General features: G+C 31.6%; 1 protein-coding gene across 1 annotated transcript in view; it reads right to left on the bottom strand.

The window, feature by feature from the left end:
- Window positions 1–20,778, bottom strand: part of LOC105618763 (hemicentin-2) — a 153,412-nt gene extending 132,634 nt beyond the window's left edge. Inside the window, exon 1 of the mRNA XM_012200293.1 lies at window positions 20,703–20,778. Coding sequence (XP_012055683.1) covers window positions 20,703–20,778 — 76 coding nt within the window. The remainder of the gene's footprint in view (window positions 1–20,702) is intronic.
- Window positions 20,779–21,364: the final 586 nt, after the last annotated feature.

Genomic DNA, 21,364 nt, shown 5'->3' with positions numbered 1-21,364 from the left:
TATATNTNTNTNTTNTNTNNNANTNTTTATATATAATATATATATATATATATATATATATATATATATATATATATATATATGTGTGTGTGTATAAAAAATCTGAAGAATTGTAAAAGTAAAATATTGCACGATAATAATGTGTGAGATATCATTAGAATAGAAAATTATTATTATGTATGTCAGTGTAATTTCATTATCAACAGAAATATTTAAAATTTTTCATTACACTAATTAAAAATGTAAAATCTTCTAAAATCAAAACATATATATATATATATATATGAGTTTAATAAAAATAATCGGTATATAAAAAAAATTCTACTAAATCAGTATCATCAATATTAAAAAAAATGTATGTAGTACTTATCTTCTCATAGATACGTTTTCGCCAAGTATTGTACTTCACAATATTTTCACATCGATTTGCAACATGAAGCAATATATCATTTTAATACTTTTTTTTATATGTTTACAGAGTAAGATTTAGGAAGTTCACGATTGTGATTAGTCCCGTGAGAATAAAATCGCTAGAACCGTCTGTGTGCCTAAAGAACGTAGCGGGAACAGGATAAACGATGGAGCACCGCAATAAATCATACTAGCATTTTTCAATACCGGGCGGCTGTGTTGACTGAGCTTAAGGCAGAGTGTCCTACTTGCATTCTCACCATCTCGGTTTTCCGTGACACGCGACGTAAAAGATACTTCGGGGATGTAAATATACTGTGTGACAGCACAGTTTCAATATATCGCGCAATGGCTTTATTTCGATATTACCAGACTCACTCATTTATCTTGTGATAAAAGTTGGTACGCAACTTCAGTATACAAGGAGGATATTACTTCGAGCAGAGAAAACTCTTGAAAATGTAAAATTTCCGTGCAGATCCGAACTGAATCACTCTTCGATTATAATAATAGTAAACACAATGCATAAAGCGTAATCTTAAAGTAACGCCTTTTACGACACGCGATATACCGAAAATGTTCTTCGTGCATATAATCGCTTTAGTCGTTCGGCCTTCAAGAATTTTCCATAGTGTGTGAAAAATGTGTGCCCCGTACAATCCTGATTTAAAATCCGATTCTGTATAAAGTCGTATTTGTGAATATTCAAGCCGCGCGTTGTGATAAGCAACCGTGCGTGTCTTTCATGCGTCCCATATGCTGCCTACTTATTCAACTGACAGAGGGAAAGCAGAAACGTTCGCCTAGAAATGGCTGCCAATATTCCCTAAGCTTTCTCAAAGAAATTGGTCTCCCGAGATCGTCGTTTCTTCGTACGTTACATATCGTCGAGTTTACGATTATACCTATCGGCTATTAGGACTTTATCCTAAGCCTGAGGGTTCCGCCACCCGGTAGGTAACCAGGGTAACTGCTGGACCCGCCAGCAACGTTATTAAGCTGGTCAATATACGTGCAACCGTTATTTGGTACGCCATATTTCGTCTTTATGTATATACAGTATATCAGAAGCCATTGCCTACAGTACAGAAAAATAATTCACCGATAGCGGTCAGCGGCGTTGAGCTACACGTCACGGCCAGATTATTACGCACGCGGCTAAAAAGCGTGACACGCTCGCGAAAATGGAATTGTGAAACGCGTAATTTTATTTTTTTCGATGCCGAAATATCACGCTGCAAATAGAACGATATTGCAATGTCGTTGCACAGTTATAGGATGTTACAAAGGCTAATTGGACATGTGACGATGCAAGTTAATAAAACGTACGTGCAAAATGTGATTGAACTGTAAAAGTTACAGTTTTCATAATTTTTATAGACCCTCCATGGAATCCATGGTACGGAAATAAAAATTTTCTTTGCAGATTTAAGTGAAAAATATGTTTTTAACGATTGCAAACTTTATTGCATATGCTAGAGAGAATAATCTGGTACATGCAAAGATAACGAGATTTTTTCCCCCGTTTAATACGAAGCTGTAAACACTATCCAAGTAAGTAAATATTATATTTCTTCGTAATCACTAGTGCAAAAACGTATTTTTCTATGAAATTTTACATCCAAACTTGGATAATTGGGATAAAGCTCTAATGTCCTATCGCTCATCTTTTGCAGAAAATCTGGCGCGTCCACGACAACAAAACGAGTTATAAATTGCATTGCCTTTCTCCTCAGACCGTTGATTAATAGCTCTACGAACTGCAAATCCGAATTACATGTACGATTGTGGAGCAACTTGTAAGTATATGCGACTATAAAATTCCACCCATGGGATTATGATTGCGACTTTTCTCTCGGCACGAAATCACGAACGTATATATCACGATAAATAATCCTAGGGCAAATAAAATTTATTTTGCAAATATCTTCTTGTATGATCGACTTTATGATGGCAAATAAAATATCGAAGAGCGGATCAGCATCTGGTTGCGCACTATTGAATCTCAGGAAGAACGTTTCAAAGAAAGAAGTTTATGACCATTTCAAACTATTTTATATGTGATGCTCATTTATAAAGTCGAATATATACATTTTATCAAATAATAAACTAATGCAAATGTATTCCTCGTTTGTTGAATTAGATATATTTATGTCATCGTAAAAAAAAAAATCAACGCGCATCAATATCGTTCAGTAATTAAAACTCTAATTTAACAGAAAAATTTAATTAATGTGTTCCATGATCAGTTATTTATTAGTATATCCATCTTAAATAATTGAATGATTCTAAATACAACGTATGTTATGCGGACGTATATATTTGATAAATATTTGATAAGCAAATCAAAACAAATGTTGCATCCTTTTTGCAATCATACACGATAACGCTTATATGTATAAATAAAATTTATCACGTGAGTACGGTATGCTTGCATTTGTCAAATATTTGGTGAATGAACACGTTGTTCGTTGCCAGATTCATCCATACTTGGCAAACACTGATCGCAAGCATCACAGCATCGTTTGGAATCCATTTAAGATAAGCCCATTTAAGATAGGATAAGTGCAAGCTAAATCCGTCATGTCGTGACAAGGAAGCCGACGCCGTAAATCCATGCTCTCGCTTACCTGCATCGCTGTGGATTTTTTCGGCATACGGAATTACGACCGACGTATATTTTATCAAGTAACGCGCGGCGGTGGGCGAGAGGGTTTCTATGCATTTTTCATAGTCATTTAGATATATGCGCGATATTAAACGACACAGAATTTACGATGGTATAAATGCCGAGCGTGGGCGCCTGCGCCTAATGGTTGATTTTTTATTAAGATTTAATAGCCTCGTTGCACTTGGTGCGAAAATTTTCACAGTTCTTTAATTTATCAAGAGATAAAGTAAGAATAATGTCGCATAAGGTAGCGAAAGGACTGCTTCCAAAATCTGTTGTAAATTATCGAACTAGTTCTCGTTTTAACGCTGATTACTTGTTTCAATTAGGTGTATTACAGATCTTCTAGATTTTTAATAGTCCAGAATATTTAATTTCTAATATCTGATACAAATATCTGATACGAATTTTATTTTCCAATCTGAATTATATTTATTATATTTATTATAGTCAAAATTGTATAACATTTACTTGAGCATTTAAGCAACAAAAAAAATATTTTAAAGTTTCAAAACAGAAGATTGGCTCTAAAAAGAATTTAGATCATGTCTGATTAATTTCTCTTTTGATTGGCATCGTACTGATAAAATAAAGATGTTAAAAAAAAATAATAAGAACAAAATTAAAATTCTCTATCTATTCGCAAAATGTCTCAATATATTAAATATGTCACTTCAATAATGTGAGAGCTTACATTTCGTTAAAAAATAAAGTTATACTGCAGACAAAAATATTCTAATATTTTCTTTATAGACTGCATTTATTTTGAGAATTGTTAAAATCAATAAACCTTGTGCCACATTTCGACGTCTTTGTCCGCTAAACTTTGAAAATCTACATTCAGAAAACGTGCTCTGTAAAAGCCCATGTGATAAGATAACATGTCTTCCATGACATGCAGAATTTAGAGGCCATGCCTCACTGCGCTACGACAAGGCGCAGGATAAAGTCTAGTAAAGCGCGTCGCATCTTGAACTTTTGCAGAACTTGCCGTTTCCACGTCCGCGGATAGTTAAAGTTTGGTCGATAGTACGAAAGCTATTTACGAATACGCTCTTGGATCGACCGCGGAACGAAGGCGATGCTCGCCCTCGATCGTGCTAGGAATGTTCCTCTTCTCGCTCTTCTAATGGTCGCTTCCGTAAAAGTACAGCTTTTGACAAGAATTTAATAACTTTTATGAAGCTCGGCGGTGGCCCATTAACGCTTATCGTGGCTTACCGGCGTCCGTCTTTTTCCATGTGGGCGGTCTCTGTAAAAATGCATCATCCTGTCTTTTTCACGACTTTCCTTGGAGTTTTCTACGGAAGATGATCGCGGACCGTCGCATTGGCGTCTCTAATTCAGAAAGATACGTTATTCGCGGTCGTTGTGTGATAACAACAACAATTATATGTCTTTACTGTGAGCATATAAAATGTGTGAACATATAAAACTTATAAAGAGTGCGGTTTCTTTGCACGAACATAATTAGTATGACTACACTGCAAAAAGTTTTGATATTCTAATAATTAACTTGAATACATACTGCATAATTATTTTAATGAGCTACCAAAATTATTTTCAGATCTGTAACTAATTACATTGTCAGATACTTCAATCATGAAATCGTTTTTTCGTGAATACATTCTTTCGTGAATACACATGCAAGTCAATAGATTTAATATTCTTTAAAAATTTCGAAGTTTCTTTTCGTATCAATTGTTTGTACCAATTTAACAAAGTTCTGAGGAAATGTTTCTTAGTATTCTATCAAGCTACTAAAGCTTTTTAAAATTGCTGCGTCGACCGTATCAATGCAAGTGTTGATCTGATCGAGAAAAGCACTGAACTTCGAAAACACGTTGATAAAATCATGATTGAGCTTGAGTCAGCGTTTTAGGAGTATATAGGAATCCTGTTTCGACAAATACTATCAAATTTGCTGACAAACCGTTACCATGTATGAACACATTCGTGCAAAGTATGCTATGTGTATAATATGGCATAGAGAAATATTTGTGACATTTTATACGTATATACTTGTACTATTTTAAGGACTCATAGAATTGTTTTGTTTATCAACGTTTTATTTATTCACTTTTGCAATATTTATAAAAAAATAATTGATATTGACAAAGATAAAACAAATTAATAACAAGCGGAGAAGTTAGATTTGTTTAGATGAATGAAATATAATATGTCACTGACGTGCTTCGTTTTTCGATGAAAATACCGATGCAGTCAATAAAAATGTCCTCAACGACAAGTTGTAGTAACAAATAAAATTGACTACAATTGCAAGACATACACAATGTCAATGACAGTGCGCTATGTGTCTTCTGTCACTTGATAACGTTGCGAAACAGGATAACGGGATAACCTACTCTCCTATTTACCAACAAAGTCGTGTTCATTGTAAGTCGATCGACAGACGCGTAAGCAATCGATAAATTCCAGTAATAGTTAGAATGCAGTTCGATATTGTGAACGCTCTCGCGAATAAACAAAATGCAACAGAAATACTGTTGTAATACTAACATATATAATTTCATATTATTATATAATAATATAATGTTATTTAATTATATAATTAATTATGTAGCATGTCTATATAACTCTGTACTATTAAATCTATAGTGTCAAATTTAACTTAATATGAGTTGCCGCTGCTCCTACTCAATCATATCGTTATTTTATACTAAAACAATGGTTATATTTGATACTATACAGTGTTAATTTGATACTATATAATGCCAAATTGACATGATATAGTGTCACATTTAATTATCATTTTAGTGAAAAATAATGATATATTTAGTAGGAACAATGGCGATTCATATTAGATTAAATTTGATACTATACATTTAACTGTGTACTTATATAATATATATGTGAATAAAAATCATGATTATATTCGAGAGTATACTTCGAGAAAGTAGAGATAAATATGCCTAAGTGTATTTGTGTGTGTAATATATGTAAGTTTTAAGAAGCGAGCGCCGCGCCCAAAAGCTAAAACGCGCGGGTCCCAAAAAGATAAAGCCGCTAATAATACTTCTTGCTGTGTTTACTTATATGTAAGACAAAATATATGAGTATAAATAGCAAGTCACTGCTTGGTTTTATTTCGAGCATTTCGTTTACATTCTACACAATACAATTCTCCGAGGAAAGAAGTAGGATGTTCTCTGGACGTCTCTAAGATATCCTTTAAAGAACTATATTGTAGTATCTTTAAATCTTCCACAAAATATTATAATATAAATATATGATATATGTTAATACAAAGTTACAATGGTAAGAAATTTTATTTATGCCATGCATTATATCCGTTTCATTACTACATTTCTGGTCAAAATTGTGAATCGCTTACGATCGAATATAAACCGAACATCAGAGTTGCTTCCCATAATTGGGAACAATCGCTAAGATTATATTGCGAATAGGGTCCATATCTCGTGATTATGATAATAAAGTTGCGGCGTTGTCACTAATGAATATCTGTAATCCATAAAACGCGATTTAGAACCATATTCGGTTGATTACATCAATCTAATACTCGATATTAAAGGATACTATGCATTTATAAACGAAAAATATCTGAAATGATCTCTTTTTTTAAAATTCTTTCTGAGGAAACATTGGAATCTAATATCCTCGTTTAACGTCGAACATCGCTTAAATCTACACATCATTAATCTTGGGTAGCACTAACGATAATGGAACAGTACAGTTACCTGGTACCGAAAAGGCATTAGTACCCAACACTCGCATTTGTAGTCTGTCCTCGAGGAAGGAAGTGAAAACTCCTATAGGGATGCATTCCTTATTGACCGCACCGATAAATAACACGCTGTGTAGAAACTTGAAGGGGTCTTTCCCCTTCGCCAAATGTATTATTCATCAAGAAACTTGTAAGAAAATGCCGATGTCTGATAACATAATTGCGATATCACCTGTTATGTTATGTTAATAGAGTTTATTCTACCTTCTATGTTTTGCAAAAATTGTTAAATTTTTTATAAAGAAAGAAATCATATATATTATAAGAATTACATTATAAGAATTACATTTCAATAAATTTCAATAAACTGATATAGTATAGCGATAAAATGATATAAAATAGTAATTAAATTAAAGGAAATCATAAGAGAATAATTCGATAAAAAGTCATTGAAAAGTCGTTAAATGTCAATTTCTAGAGAAAATTACATAAATTTTCAGAACGAAATAGACATATTATCAACTTATCTACTTTACTGAAAGGTCAATAGAACTGGTTGCACACGTATACACAATAGATTACATTTGTATATCAAGTACGTGGAATCAAAGTTTAGCATAGCGAGGTAATGATTGTACCTCGTGTTGTGTTCCACCGCCCTTACTGATAAGCGGCCAACAAACACATAGAACATATATTCGTATCGTTTCCAATCGACAGAGATGTCAAGAAGTGACAATATATTGTATACATATATAGTACCATGCATAAGGGCGGCCACGTAAATGCGACAGTCGCACAGTTCAATGACATCGCATCGGCAAATGTAAATATCGAGACAACATGATCATCAGCATATTTTATACCGTGCTACAATATTTCTTATAATCTTACAACAGTCGTTTCCATATCGTCGCAATCATGCGACACTCGCTATCTACGTGGTAAATTTACTTGCGGATTAAATCCATCTTTTATGCATGTGCATACAGGTAACTTTTTTTTAATGTTAGGACAAAATATCAGAGTTTTTAAAATTTGATTTTTGTGTAGTTGTTAATTTAAAAAATTTAAGTTTATTATAAATAAATTAATGAATTAAATAAATAAAGCATTTTTTACGTTTAATATATTATTCTATAATAACCATGCTTATATATGTATAATAGCTATATATGTATAAAAAAATAAAAGCTTTCTTTACTTCAGTATATATTGATCAAATACATATAAAAATAATTTTGAGAGAAAAAGAATATAATTTAGTTATAAAATACATTCGGATGTGACTTACTATAGACTGCTATGACAAGCTAAAATGTACTTTTATATGCTCAGAATGGCAAAGTCCGCGTATCCGTGTGTCTATAATAACTGATTAGAGAAGAAATCTTAGATAATATTTAATGTGTAACTTGCGCTAGTTTTGCACGAAAATTTGCGTGTACGAACGTGAATTAATCAGCCAGAAATTCGTAATATGCGCACGCTTAATGTAAAATACATTGCCTGTATAGTAATTACGGACACCGCAATGGAAAATATATCGCTGACGGCTATGCGTGTAATCTAGATATACGACAGTCTCAGATAATTCTACCTAGCAATCCATATACGGTGCAATTAATTCTCTCTTAGCACACTTGCCAGAAACACGCATAGCTGTACCGCAATTAATTGTTATTTTGTAGAAAGATTTCACCGCAGGTAAAACTTTATCTCTAAAATAGTATTCTTGAATCAATAAAGTTTTATTCATAGATGTACCGGATACATTTATGTATTACATTTATGTATTTAAATAGTTAAAATAATATAGATTAGATTATAAAAAATGTAATCTTGAATAAAAATTTATGTTTTACGAAGCATATTGTAATTGAAATACGATTTTAATTATTTATTTTTCGCGCGTGATATTCAATTTTACTCTATTTCTGTAATTTTATTAATATTTCTGTAATTTCATAATTCTATTCATAACTAAATGCATCACACATGTCTATGCAATTAAAACGACATAATAAATGCGTTTACAAATTTATGACTTGATTAATTATTCGATATATTTCAACTATTTTTTAATAAACGCAATTACAGATGTCTCATTATGATTTTATTTTTTATATTTTAATATTTATCCGGAAGAAAGATCTCTATGGGAAGAGATTTAATTTAAGATCCACGGCGGCGTTATCAATATCATCGTCCTCTAATATTATTTGACCGAAAAAAGAAAAACTGTAAGTAGGAATGGATTTGCCTTGTTTGCATATCGCGGGTGCAAACCATCCGGTCATGTATTCAGCGTATCCGTGTGTACGTGCGTGTGCCAACGGAAAACATGAGAAATCGCCCTGCGATCTCCAATAATATTGCATTACCTACCTCGCACCATCATCGTCGTAGGGATAGTCGGTTGGTAAGGCCAGCGCGAAAAGCGAAAAGAGAGCTTATCTCAGCGGTACATACGCAGGAAAGGCGGTTCACCCTCAGGGAAAGAGGAAGAGGAGAGGATAGTCCGATATCCCAACGTTCACGAAGGACTCGAAAAATATTCTCGCCCGTGGGGACGCATCTCGTGCGCGAATCTCGCTTTATGTGCAATCGCGCCGCGTTCGTGTCCGCGCACACGACTCATCGACGATTGCCGACACATTGGGATAGAGATATACGGCAATCTATATAATGTCAGTAACTGTTATCTTTCCTTTCTCGTATAGGTTTTTCTAGCAATTTGAAGTTGATCTCTCTCTCTCTCTCTCTCTCTCTCTCTCTCTCTTTCTCTCTCTCTCTCTGATAAAATTGCTAAGTAGTTCTCAGATGGTGAGCAACAAATTCTGAAAGAATTTTGCTGAAATTATCACGGAACTGTCCTGTGATAAATCTCATGCAACAGAAGCTAGGCTTTCGTTTCAAGTGATGTTATTCAAAAGTTTAGAGTTCACTTAAAATTTAAATCGCAAAAACACGCACATGATATGCTGGAACTTTCATGGATATACGTTTCCTCTTACAGTCATATATTGATCGTGCACTGTTTGCACATCGTTTTAATAGTCGAAATATCTTGACTCACATAGTCAACTTGAAATAGAATTAGTTCGTTGATGTGGGACACAGCTAAACCCAAAACCGTAGCTATATTAGAAATTGTAATATGTCGCTGCAGGATTGTAGACTCTGACTAATGTTTAGGAAAGCGTAAATTGCGATTTCCAGATATTACCAGTGGAAAGAGAGGATGTGTCAATTGTTACTATCTTCCGAATGTAGGTTAAAAATTTTCATAACTCGTGATTACTGATTTTTTAATTCGAAAATAATATTATTTTGAAAAAAACAATCAAGAATAATTAAGTAATAACGAAGATATCTATTAGATATCAGAATTTTGCAGAGATTGAGGTAAAGAATAAGATTAAGAAACGCGAGCGAAGAGGTACGATTTTTCCAACTTTAGTTAACACCGTTGGAATTCAAGTACTAAATTTATCTTACTTTTAGATCTCCTAACACTGATAGTAACCGCTTTTATAGCAAAGCACTTGTTCGGCGAGTTATTTAAGCCAAACGAAGTGGAGGACACGTTTCTCATTTGCCGGAGCAAATGTCTTCGAAGCGCAAGAGCTATACACTTTTAGCCATCCTCCTGTCTTTTCTCGCGCACAATATTTTGCTCTCTTGTTCATCTGACGACGTAGGACAGAGATCAAGCATATAAGATGTCATTTCCGGGTTTGACAGCTTCGCATAAATTACATGCACGTTGTATGCACGTGTCGCTGAAAGAAGATAGGTAGCCCAGTTTATTCACGGGTCAAATGCGTAGGAGGAGCTACGAGATGGAAGAGTGCATCGTGCGCTTATATTCAGTTTTTCACTTTTTCGCCACGATAAAACTGACAGCGTCCTCGATAACGTGGAAACCTTCATAATCTTGCGGAAATATCTCTTATACCAGGGAAACTTGGTTCTTTTTACGTGCGCGATCGAGATGCACAGTTCGATTTCTGAAATCATTTCGTATTGAATGATTGAACGGTTATAACCATGTCTGATTAGAATAGCAATTTTTTTGTTAAGATATATATTATTATATATTATTTTAGATAATAGATTAGACATATATTATTATATATTTGTTTTATATATATATATATATATATATATATAATAAATTTATTTTATATATAACAGTTATATGAATTTTGGGAGCTCTATCTCATTAATAAATTATTTGTGAGTTTTATGTTAGCAATAGTTATAAATAGAGACTTAAATAAATTTGCAACAAGTTCATAAGATCTAAATAAAAATATTATGACATTACTATAAATATATTATGACATTACTTTAATCATTGGACGATGTAAAGACATTAATATAATGAACTATTTATTCGCCATAACCTTTGTAATATCTTTTTATGCATGTGAGAAAAAGAGAAAGAAAAAGAACTATAAAAATAAATGTTTCGCGTGAGAATGCATGTACGCAATGCATATGGCAAAAACAATAATATTTTAGCCCTACATGGAAAAAAACGATTTTGCTGAAGTATCTAAAAATTTAGCTAGATAATAATTTTGTTAGACCATCAAATTTTTTTAGGTAGGACACTCTAACTGATTGCTAAAACATCAAAATTTTTTGACATTTTAGCCATCATCTAACAAAATTATTTTCAGATGCTGATTTTCTGCTGATTTTCAGATCAGCTTTAGCTGAATTTTCAAACATTTCAGCAAAATCGTTCTCTTTGTGTAAATAACGATCATCTATTAAGCTACGTTTCAATTTACTAACTTTAATCTCTTGTTTCAACAATGAAGCTCCTTCATAATTCGATAACTCGTCTAATTCTGTGATGTTAAAACTTGACTTACATTTGCATGTAAGCTCGCTTGAAAATGAATTTTAAAGTTCTGGAAATATAAACTCTTGGCCATGTATAAGTATACCAAAAAACAATTTCCATATGTGCAAAAGCATAAAATTAACGGTAAAAACGCAAGCGTTTAACAATTTTCAAGTTGCAAGTATTAAAAAGCATCTCATTTAGAAGAGAAATATAGTTCAGGAGAATTAATATTTAAAGATATTTCAAAATTGAAATCTAAGATCTCTAGAAAATTTGGATAATTTATAGTTTAAAAGGTCTTTTCTATGTGAGTCAGGGACCTAAGATTCTAGAATTTACCATTTAAGAAACTGAGAATCTTAGAACTAGAGACGAAAATAACCTAGATTTAAGAAGTCTAGAACCAAATAAATCGAGATTGCAGTTTTCAAGAAAGCAGAGAGAAGATGATGCTCCTTAAGGACACTCTTAGCAGGAGCACCGATGCAATAACTTTCGTTACATTTTTACAGAGATAATTGTACCTCTGAACTATCCGACGATTGTTCACGTCGGACGGGATCGTTTAAGAGTCGACAATACACTGTTGAAAAGGATGGTGGCTTTTCACGGGCAGACGTCGACTAGACCACGATATAAGTACCTCTTAGGCACCGAAACTTTGTACTTAGTATAATAGCACGTCTGAATAATGAGATAGATAAATGATGTAATTTGTCATTCGTGAGAATAATCGGCTAGCTTGATGAACGAAAGAACTTGTTGTTAAGGAAAGAATTCGCAATTTACAATATGAAAAGAAAAGACAGACGATTTGTATGTAGTGCAGATTAATATCACTACTTATAGCAGAAATTATTTGATAATTTTATTGAGAAAATATCGGTATTTATGAAGCAATATAAATAAGCGAAAAGTACAATGTAGGAGGGAATCCTATAGCAATTATCGTTTTGTATCGATATTTGAAGATCAGACACAATACTTTCTTTCTGAAAACTTTAATCTAATCTCTAATTTAATTTTGACGTGTTTAAAGTAACAATATTGTTTTCACAGTAAAAGAATATATCATCAAGGATAAAAAAATTATTTACAGCTTCAAATATGAAAGAAAGAGAACAAAAATCGCAGAGTAAGAATATCAAGGATAATCGAAGACGTCCTTGTTATTGCAGCTAGCTTTTGTAAAATATTACGGGGAGTTAAACAAATTTTGCATAAGTGGTGCTGATCCTGCTATTTTATTCGTTTTATTATGTTTCGCTCGATTTTGTCATCAACAATGCGAAGAAATATTATTTATTCTTTAAAATCGATAATGATCTGCTGAGCCATAATGATCTGAATATTATTATACGTAATCGTAATATACATATGTTAATATAAAGCAGCGAATTCATATTAATATGCAATTAATCACAATATTTTTTAGATATATTATTCGAAGACTATATGACGTGCATACAACAATAAAAAATCAAATATCGTGTAACATTATTGAATAATTTTTGAACAATTTAATATATAATATAATAAAAATAATTCTCAATAATTCCAGTCCCGTTAATAATATTCTGTACTTAACAAATAAAGTTTCCGCTTTAAATCTTTGTGTAAACTCTGTCCTTTAAATTTGGTTATATAACGAGAATTTATTTGTGTAATGAGATGATATTTCGAGATTCACAAGTTTGCTTTTTACGCTGTTAAATATCGGCTGTGAGGTAGACCCGAATTAACTTCTCGCGTCGTCTTTTATAGAATTTCCGATACCTAAATATGGATGCTGGCGTAACGATTCCAGGGAAACCACCTAAATGCGCTTGGCGCGATTTCAATTTCAAAGCGGGGAAAGCTCTTTAAAGCGGTATGCCGATTCCACGCGATTAAGCTATCAAGAGACAATTCTTGCCTGTATTATTCCAGGGAAATACTTTACCCTATTGGTTTCATCCTATTAAAAGAAAATTTTCCTTTATTAATTCTATTAAAAATTCCACCAAAATTTTTAATTGCGGGAATGTTACATTAAACGTGTATAAGAAATTATTATTATTATTAAATCAATAATTTTATATTTAATTATATTTTTAATGACAATTAAAATATTAATTTCATTTTTTTTCACATTGAAATAATATAATAGATATCTCTAATATAATAGATATCTTCTAATAATAAATTATTGTAATTTGTGAAATTATTGTAATCTACGATACAAGAAATTATTTTCAGTAATATCCCTAAATTATCAACAATATAATTCCTAAGCTGAGGAACAGTTGATAGCTGGCCGTTCCGGTGCCAAGAGAATCAACCCAGTTGAAGAACAGATTTACAAGAAGGAAAAAGAAGAAGATAATCCCTAAGTTAAAATAAAACATTAGTATCAGCAAAATACTTTCGACATAAAATTATAATGATGTTATAATAACATTATTATCGATAATATTCTTATCGATAATAATAAACGCGTTTTTATAAAAATTACAATCCTCGAATAATATAACACTCGTCAGAAAACAAGACTTTCATAGCGATAGAAATACTTCTCTCTTGTATTCACCAAACAAAGAAGCTACTCTTATCGCGTGTCTCTTTTAAACTGCCATCACGTAGGCCTGAATAATACTTCCTTTTCGCCTAGTGAACTGCAGTGTGCACGCACGAAAAATTCTTTTTATTGTGGCAGGTAGTTGCATGTCTGCAAGCCTACGAGAGCATACACGTTTCTCGCACTGCTGATATCGCGCGGCCATTACTTATTTTTTTCTTTCCTGCCTTTCTTTACTCGTTCTTATACTTGTTTTAAAAAAAAAACGCGACACCTTCATAAAGTCGTTGAATAGCGTCGAGTAAAACTGCATTGCGAAGAGCATATCCGATTAAAAACGGTCACAATGGAGCGTCTGACGGACGTAACTTTTTCTTCTCTATGATTCCAGAATGCAATTTCACGTAACTTGAACGTCCCAAGTATATCACGGCATAGCATTAAGATGTTAAATATAAATTACTTTCGGTTATCCAGGACGGAAATAAATCACTGTGTAGAGAAAAATGCGAGAATTTTATAGAACTCAACCGTTATTATGTTTCATTAATTAATTAATTCCTTTAGTTCTTTGTTACAAATTTTGAGAACTAATTATCTAATATATCTTCATATATATCAGCAAAAAAATAAAATGAACAATTTCACACAAGTATATTAAATTTTTTTCAAGTAAATCATTTATTGAACCAAGAGGCAAGAATAAAAGAGATCTTTACTTGTAAGTAATTTAAATCAAAAGTTCGAAATAAAAGATTCTTATGTAGTTATTAATATAAATGATGAAAAAAAAAAAGAAAAATTAATTACTAATCCATCAATAAACAATAATAATATATATATCCTTTTCTAATTCCAATCCGCCACTGTGTTCACATACCATGCGTTTCATGTTGACGATTACGCATGCCTACATGCAAGGTATGGAAACAATTTCATGGATTTTGGTGAAGAATGTGGATAGACATGCGTACGCAAATACTAGGATGCACACGTAATTATTATTGTCACGCATTATGGAATGCATTTCGCATTAATGTTTTTGGCGATCGTATATAAATCATTGTATTCGATCGGCATGCATAATAACAATCACAATCAGAGCATTTAACTTTGAATTTTTTAGTTATCATTTGTTCGCCATAATGCAAAATATACAGAAAAAAATATAGTTATTTAATTTATCTTTATCAAATAAAAAAGTAGCATTTCACTTTTTCGTTTGTTCGCTAATTGTCTCTAGGGTTGTTAGCGAAATAGAAAAAAAATGTTTTCTAACTAAAGCTTGAAAAGAGCATTGAATAAAAGCAAAGAAAAAATATTAAAATTTTTTGTTAATTACGAATAAAAAAACACAATACAAAATAAAATTTATTTTCCATTTATTTGATAAATGGAAAATGACAAAATAAAATAAAATTTGTATCATACTTTTTGAAGCATTTTTAACGCAAAAATTTTAATCTTGTATTTTTGAAAGAAGAATATTTATTTTTTCGTCTATATTTCTGCGTCTATTTTGAATTCTTGTCAGATATAATTTTAAGTTTCTTCATTTTTAATTTATTTCATTAAATCTTTCTTTTGTATGTGTATACATTAATTGCTTATTAAGATTTAACCTTCTTAAAACACTAGAATTCTAATTATCAACTTAATTAGAAATTTTTATCTTAAAACTACATAATTTTGAAAACATCTCTCGTAATAAATCCTTCCGCGTTTAAAAAATGCACGACTACTAAAAAATGTAAATATTTTGTATAATATTGCTACTGCGAGTAATTTATGAAATGTCATTAACATATATCTCGATTCTGCAAAGTGAAGATATTATAATTTTTTTTTAATTTTATCTGTTAATGGCTTTCTAATCATTCACTACAAAACTAAAAAATCATAAAAAAATATTTACAATGTTTCTTTAAATAATTAAAAACATTTTAATATTTTAATATTTTTAAGAAATGAAGTTTAGAATTAGTGTTACAGTAATTTAATTTTATCTTTAGATTAATAAATTTCTTAATTCCATAATTTTTCCCAGTTTTCCTGGTTCTCTCTGACTAACAACTCAGGTCTAGCAGTACAACAATACTATCTGCGTTCATGTGTTATTTGAACAACAGAATGTTTTCGTTTAAAAGCACGTTCTGTCCTTTCTCATATATTCATGAACTTGATGTATTTTTGCTTGTACGAAAAGAATAATAATTTGGCACAAAATACACAATGATTAATAATTCGTTATCTACGATTATGAGATTAGTTTTCCTTCATTCTTCTTACTTTCTCTTTTTCTTCTTTGCAAAATAATATTTATAAATGGAACTACTGCGACATTCTAAAACATCTTTAAAAAATACTATACATGCATTTTTATTTTCTCTTTTCTCCGTCTGTAAGCATACCATGACAATATACATACATTAATAAAAATTTTTGTACACAAAGCGTTTGAATAAAGAAAGAGAATAGAAGAACCAGAAATAGTGTATCTTCTAAATTTATTTCTGTCGTTTTTATGGTCGTTTCTATGTGACATAGGGCTATCACTATATCTAATATAATATTCAAAGTACCACGTATATTTTCTTTTTTTCATGAAAATGTCCCTTCATCATTTTTACGAATCTTTCGTGTTGCTTTGTTTTTATCATTCGTTAACTAACCAAAAGACAGCGTTTTTTTACACGGTTGAGCATATTTGTTCTGTATTACTGTTTCGCACATGTTTTTTCTTATCATATCCCGGCGGTGTTTCTTTCCCTCATCAGTAGCGGCTGATTAAGCGAGTCTGCACTTCTTTTTTTCTGATGTAGCTTCAACGCGGCGCATTGATGAAAATCTCACTTCAGTCACCGTAACTTAACGAGCGGTAGACTGGAAAATGCATCACGCTATTTTTGCGCACGTATCTTTCACATATTTCCATATTTTCACTGTCGAGCTTTCTCGTACGCTTCCAGACTTCCTCTTTCTCTCACCGCTAATGACTCGCACGATGGTCGTACGTGTGTACAAGCATGCACGCGTGAGTTCGGAATAAACGAGCGATTCTTGTTGCACTTGAAAACTCGCCGAGTAATGCCGAGAATTTTAATTAGAAGCACTTTCGTTATGTTTATGTATAACAGGTGTCTGTTAAACGCTTCGATACGCATGGATATCTGTATTTTCTCTCCTTTGTCTCGCATTTTTTGTCTGTGAAAAGTTTCATCGACTAACAAAATTCCAAGTGCCGTTTGCGGATGTATGTACATGGAAAGTACAGTAGTACTACAGTTTACTGAAGTAGCTAAAAAGTTAGATAGAGATCTGAAAATAATTTTATTAGACTATTGAAATAATTGTGTGGGATATTCAAGTTGATTGCTAGAATATCAAAACTTTTTCCAGTATTATTCATTTTGCTTGAGTTACTATACCTATACAATTATTTTGATGGTCCAATAAAATTATTTTTAAATCTGCTTTTAACTGAATTTTTAGATACATTGTAAGAAACTTTTGTTGTAAATTTTCAAGTGTTGGCAATTTTTATCCAACAAAAATGTACTTTAAATTTAAACTACGTAGTTTAAACTAAGTTACATTGTGAAATTGCAAACATTTTGTGGTGAAATATACGCAAATCTTTAATGCGCACGCGTGGCGCGCCAATTTTGTAAATTCAGAGCAAATTTCTATTGTAAATTTGCAAATATTGTGAAGCACAGCAAAACGTTATATGATTTGTAAATTTACTGCATGTTTTTATTGTAAGGGTAAATTCACAAACATTTCTAACAATGTATTTCAGTAAAATCATTCTTTTCACATATGATATTATAATATCGTTATACATTATTTTATCATATTATCGAAATAATTGTGGGTAACTCAAGTAAAATGAATAATACCGCAAAAAGTTTTGACATTCCAGAAATCAACTTGAGCGTAAGTATTTCGATATTCCAACAAAATTATTTTTAGATTTATTTTAAAAAATAACAAAACTACCATTGATTCAATATAATTTTATGTGTTAGTTTCTCCAAAGCATGTCCTAGTTTCTGTAAAAATTTAAAGTACGTTGTATTATGGATACTTAAGTTGTATTATGGATACTTTCAAGCAAGGTCTATGACTTCAATTTTTTTGTGCATGACATTTTCATTTTTGTATTTTTGCTTCTCCGTTTCGCTTGGAAATTCGATGTTTGATGTGCACACGGGCATATGCGCAAACGGGTAAACCAGCAAGACGGTTTCGCGCGCTAAAAAGGATTTCTCTCAAGACGAATATATATCCGCCTACCACCGCACGGCAAGTTATTTTTCCTAGAGAAGTAAACGGGAGAGAATAAAATTTTTAGCTGCGGGTTTTCTATTTCGCCTTCTATCTACAAGTGTTTTCCAGGATTATCCGGGGCTTGCATGCCGGCACATCTTTACGTGAACTCTCTTACTTTCTACAGGCCTTCTTTTGAATGTCGGCACATTTATCATGCGTAAAAAATTATCTAGCACCATTTACTCAGTGCGTCTTATTATATATATATTAGTGTATATTTTCAAAGGTAAACCAAATGTCTTAGTAGAAAAATATTTATTGCATGCTTTTTAGTTTTACATATTTAGCACGATGTAGTTCTCGGAAATTGCATTTAGATATAATTTTGCAAGTAAGTCCACAATCTGAATACAATCAAAATATAAAAAAATATTTATATTAACGCTTATGCTTAAACTAATAGAGATGTTAGAGAATTAAGAAATGCAATAAGTTTTTATCAAATATAATGATTAATAAATTTTTTACATTTCTGATATGTGCATAATTAATCTCATTTATCACAAGTTTTTACCGAAAAGAATGATTAATAGAATTTTTTATATCTTTTGATATGTGAACAATTAACTTCATCACAATTTATCAAAGAGTAAATAAAAATTAAATATTCGCATACCGTTATCTCTTTTTTTGTTTTACTTTCTTTTTTAACAACGTGAATTTTAATTTGCTTTAATTGTAACGTGGATAAAAATGCATTTATTGCGCTGTAATGTCGGTAAATGAACGTTAAATTAAAATAATTATGTGCACGCAAACGTTTGATATCAAAGGCTGAAAAAAATAGATTGGCGTTTCGATCTTAAGCAGTAATGCATCGGAGCGCGATATAAAATAATATACATTTGCACTCTACCTCGGCATAATTGGCATAAAGGAAGTAATTATTAGAAGATTGCTCACGATATTGCTTCTCTTAAATGCGATTAATACTTTATGAACGTAATACGCCTTAATGCGACTTGTACCGCGAAATTCAAGCGTTAACTTTTCGAGCGCCTCATTCAAATTTCACCTGCGATTAACGTTAAGGAGCTTTTACGTTAAGAGCACTGCGCTCGCGCGAGAAAATATCTTTTTACTGACTTTTTTAAATTTTCTTCGATATATAAAAGCGTAAAAAGCATTCGAAAATAAACATAAAAATTTCTGAAAAATTACTATAATTATGCTATATTCGGTAAGGCAGTATTATTGATGTCTATCATGGACGTTGAAAAGGCATTCTCGTGAACTTCCGCGTCAATTGAAAGTGAAAGCTTTATTCACTTCACCCAATATATAAGCGGCATTCTATAATTTCACAAAATTTAAAAGGCTCCCTTTATGAACAGAAGTCGAGCTATTATAATACCCCATCATTCAATACACAGAAAGGGCCATCTCCTAGCATTTTTCAACAATACAATAGGAACAGGCCACTAGGAATTTATTAAGCTCTATATTTCCATGTTTTATCATGCCGTTCACGTGATGAAATATATATTCTATCTCATTTAATTTACGTATACGTGTTCATTATTATTGATATTTCTCATCTTTCCTGCATAACAAAGATATTAATGTCAACAATAGCAATGATAAAACGACCTTGCAATTCTATTTTAATCAGTATAATTATATATTTTATATTCAAACCTGATTTTAACGCAACTTAATGATGTGGAAAATATTTTATGCAACTGTTATTTTCGTACAATTTTGAATGATTAAATGAAAAATATATTGGATGCATTAAGGTAAGTCAATGTAATTTGCTTTCTAGCTTTTGTAAACAATATAGGCGTACATAATAAATAAATAAGCAAATGTTCGTGTTTCTATCACAAAAAGTGAAAAAAAAATGATCTCGCTGAAGTATTCATGAAAACTAGATCTAAAAATAATTTTGTTGGACTATCAAAATAATTATGTAGAATTAAACGTTGGTCACAATGCTACAAAAAAATTTTAACGTTCTTGCAACCAGTTTAAGCATCCTACAATTATTTTTATTCCAAATAAAATTATTTTTCAAGTCTAGCTAAATTTTTAGGTATTTTAGCAAAACCATTCTTTCCATGCATGAATTTCAATTATTTTATATATGTTCAAAATAAGAGAATCATCTGCGAAATTCTTATTTCAAGAAGAAAAAAGGTTCTTATTCTTTGCTCACCTTTATCGAGCGACCTGGCCAAAAGGATTGTCGGCAGAATCAAGAAGACCATGTACCACGAGAGCCGGTCCCGCATCCTCGCGAGGTTCCAAGTCCTCCTAGAAGCGAAACATCCGATTAATATTGCAGTTTTCAACTAACAACTCTATATACCTATCTTTACCATACAAATACGCGTACAATGTATTTGGAATGAGAAACTTTGTTCGTACGAAGAAAACTTCGTTTATCATGCACCTAAAAGTCAGTTACCAACGTGAATAACACAGAGAAACTCAACTGAGAAAATAAGATTTTCATGTCTCTACTGATGTGCATATGGAAACGTGTAGTCCAACTTGAGAATAAATTTTGCCTGGCACTAACATCGTTGAATTTAGCGAGTTTTTGTCATAAAGCCTATTTTGTATTTTTTACAATGAAAAAGCTTTCTGCTAAAGCTATTCTTCCATTTATAATCCATAATAATCAGTAATAACATAATGATATAATTCGATGATATAACATGATCAAGTATCAATTTCTTTTTCTATCTTTCTTTTTATTTCCCTCTTCTCCTCATTTGAAAAAGAAGTATTTAGTTAAGATATTAAAATACTTTATTTTTGAGATCAAAATATTTTAATATCTTAAAATTAAACACTTCTTTTTCAGTATTTATT

Source organism: Atta cephalotes (genome assembly GCF_000143395.1).
Source record: "Atta cephalotes unplaced genomic scaffold scaffold00018, whole genome shotgun sequence".
NCBI classification, from domain to species: Eukaryota; Metazoa; Arthropoda; class Insecta; order Hymenoptera; family Formicidae; genus Atta; species Atta cephalotes.
Note: the sequence above shows the minus strand (reverse complement) of the source record. Positions and strands in the feature narration are given on the sequence as shown.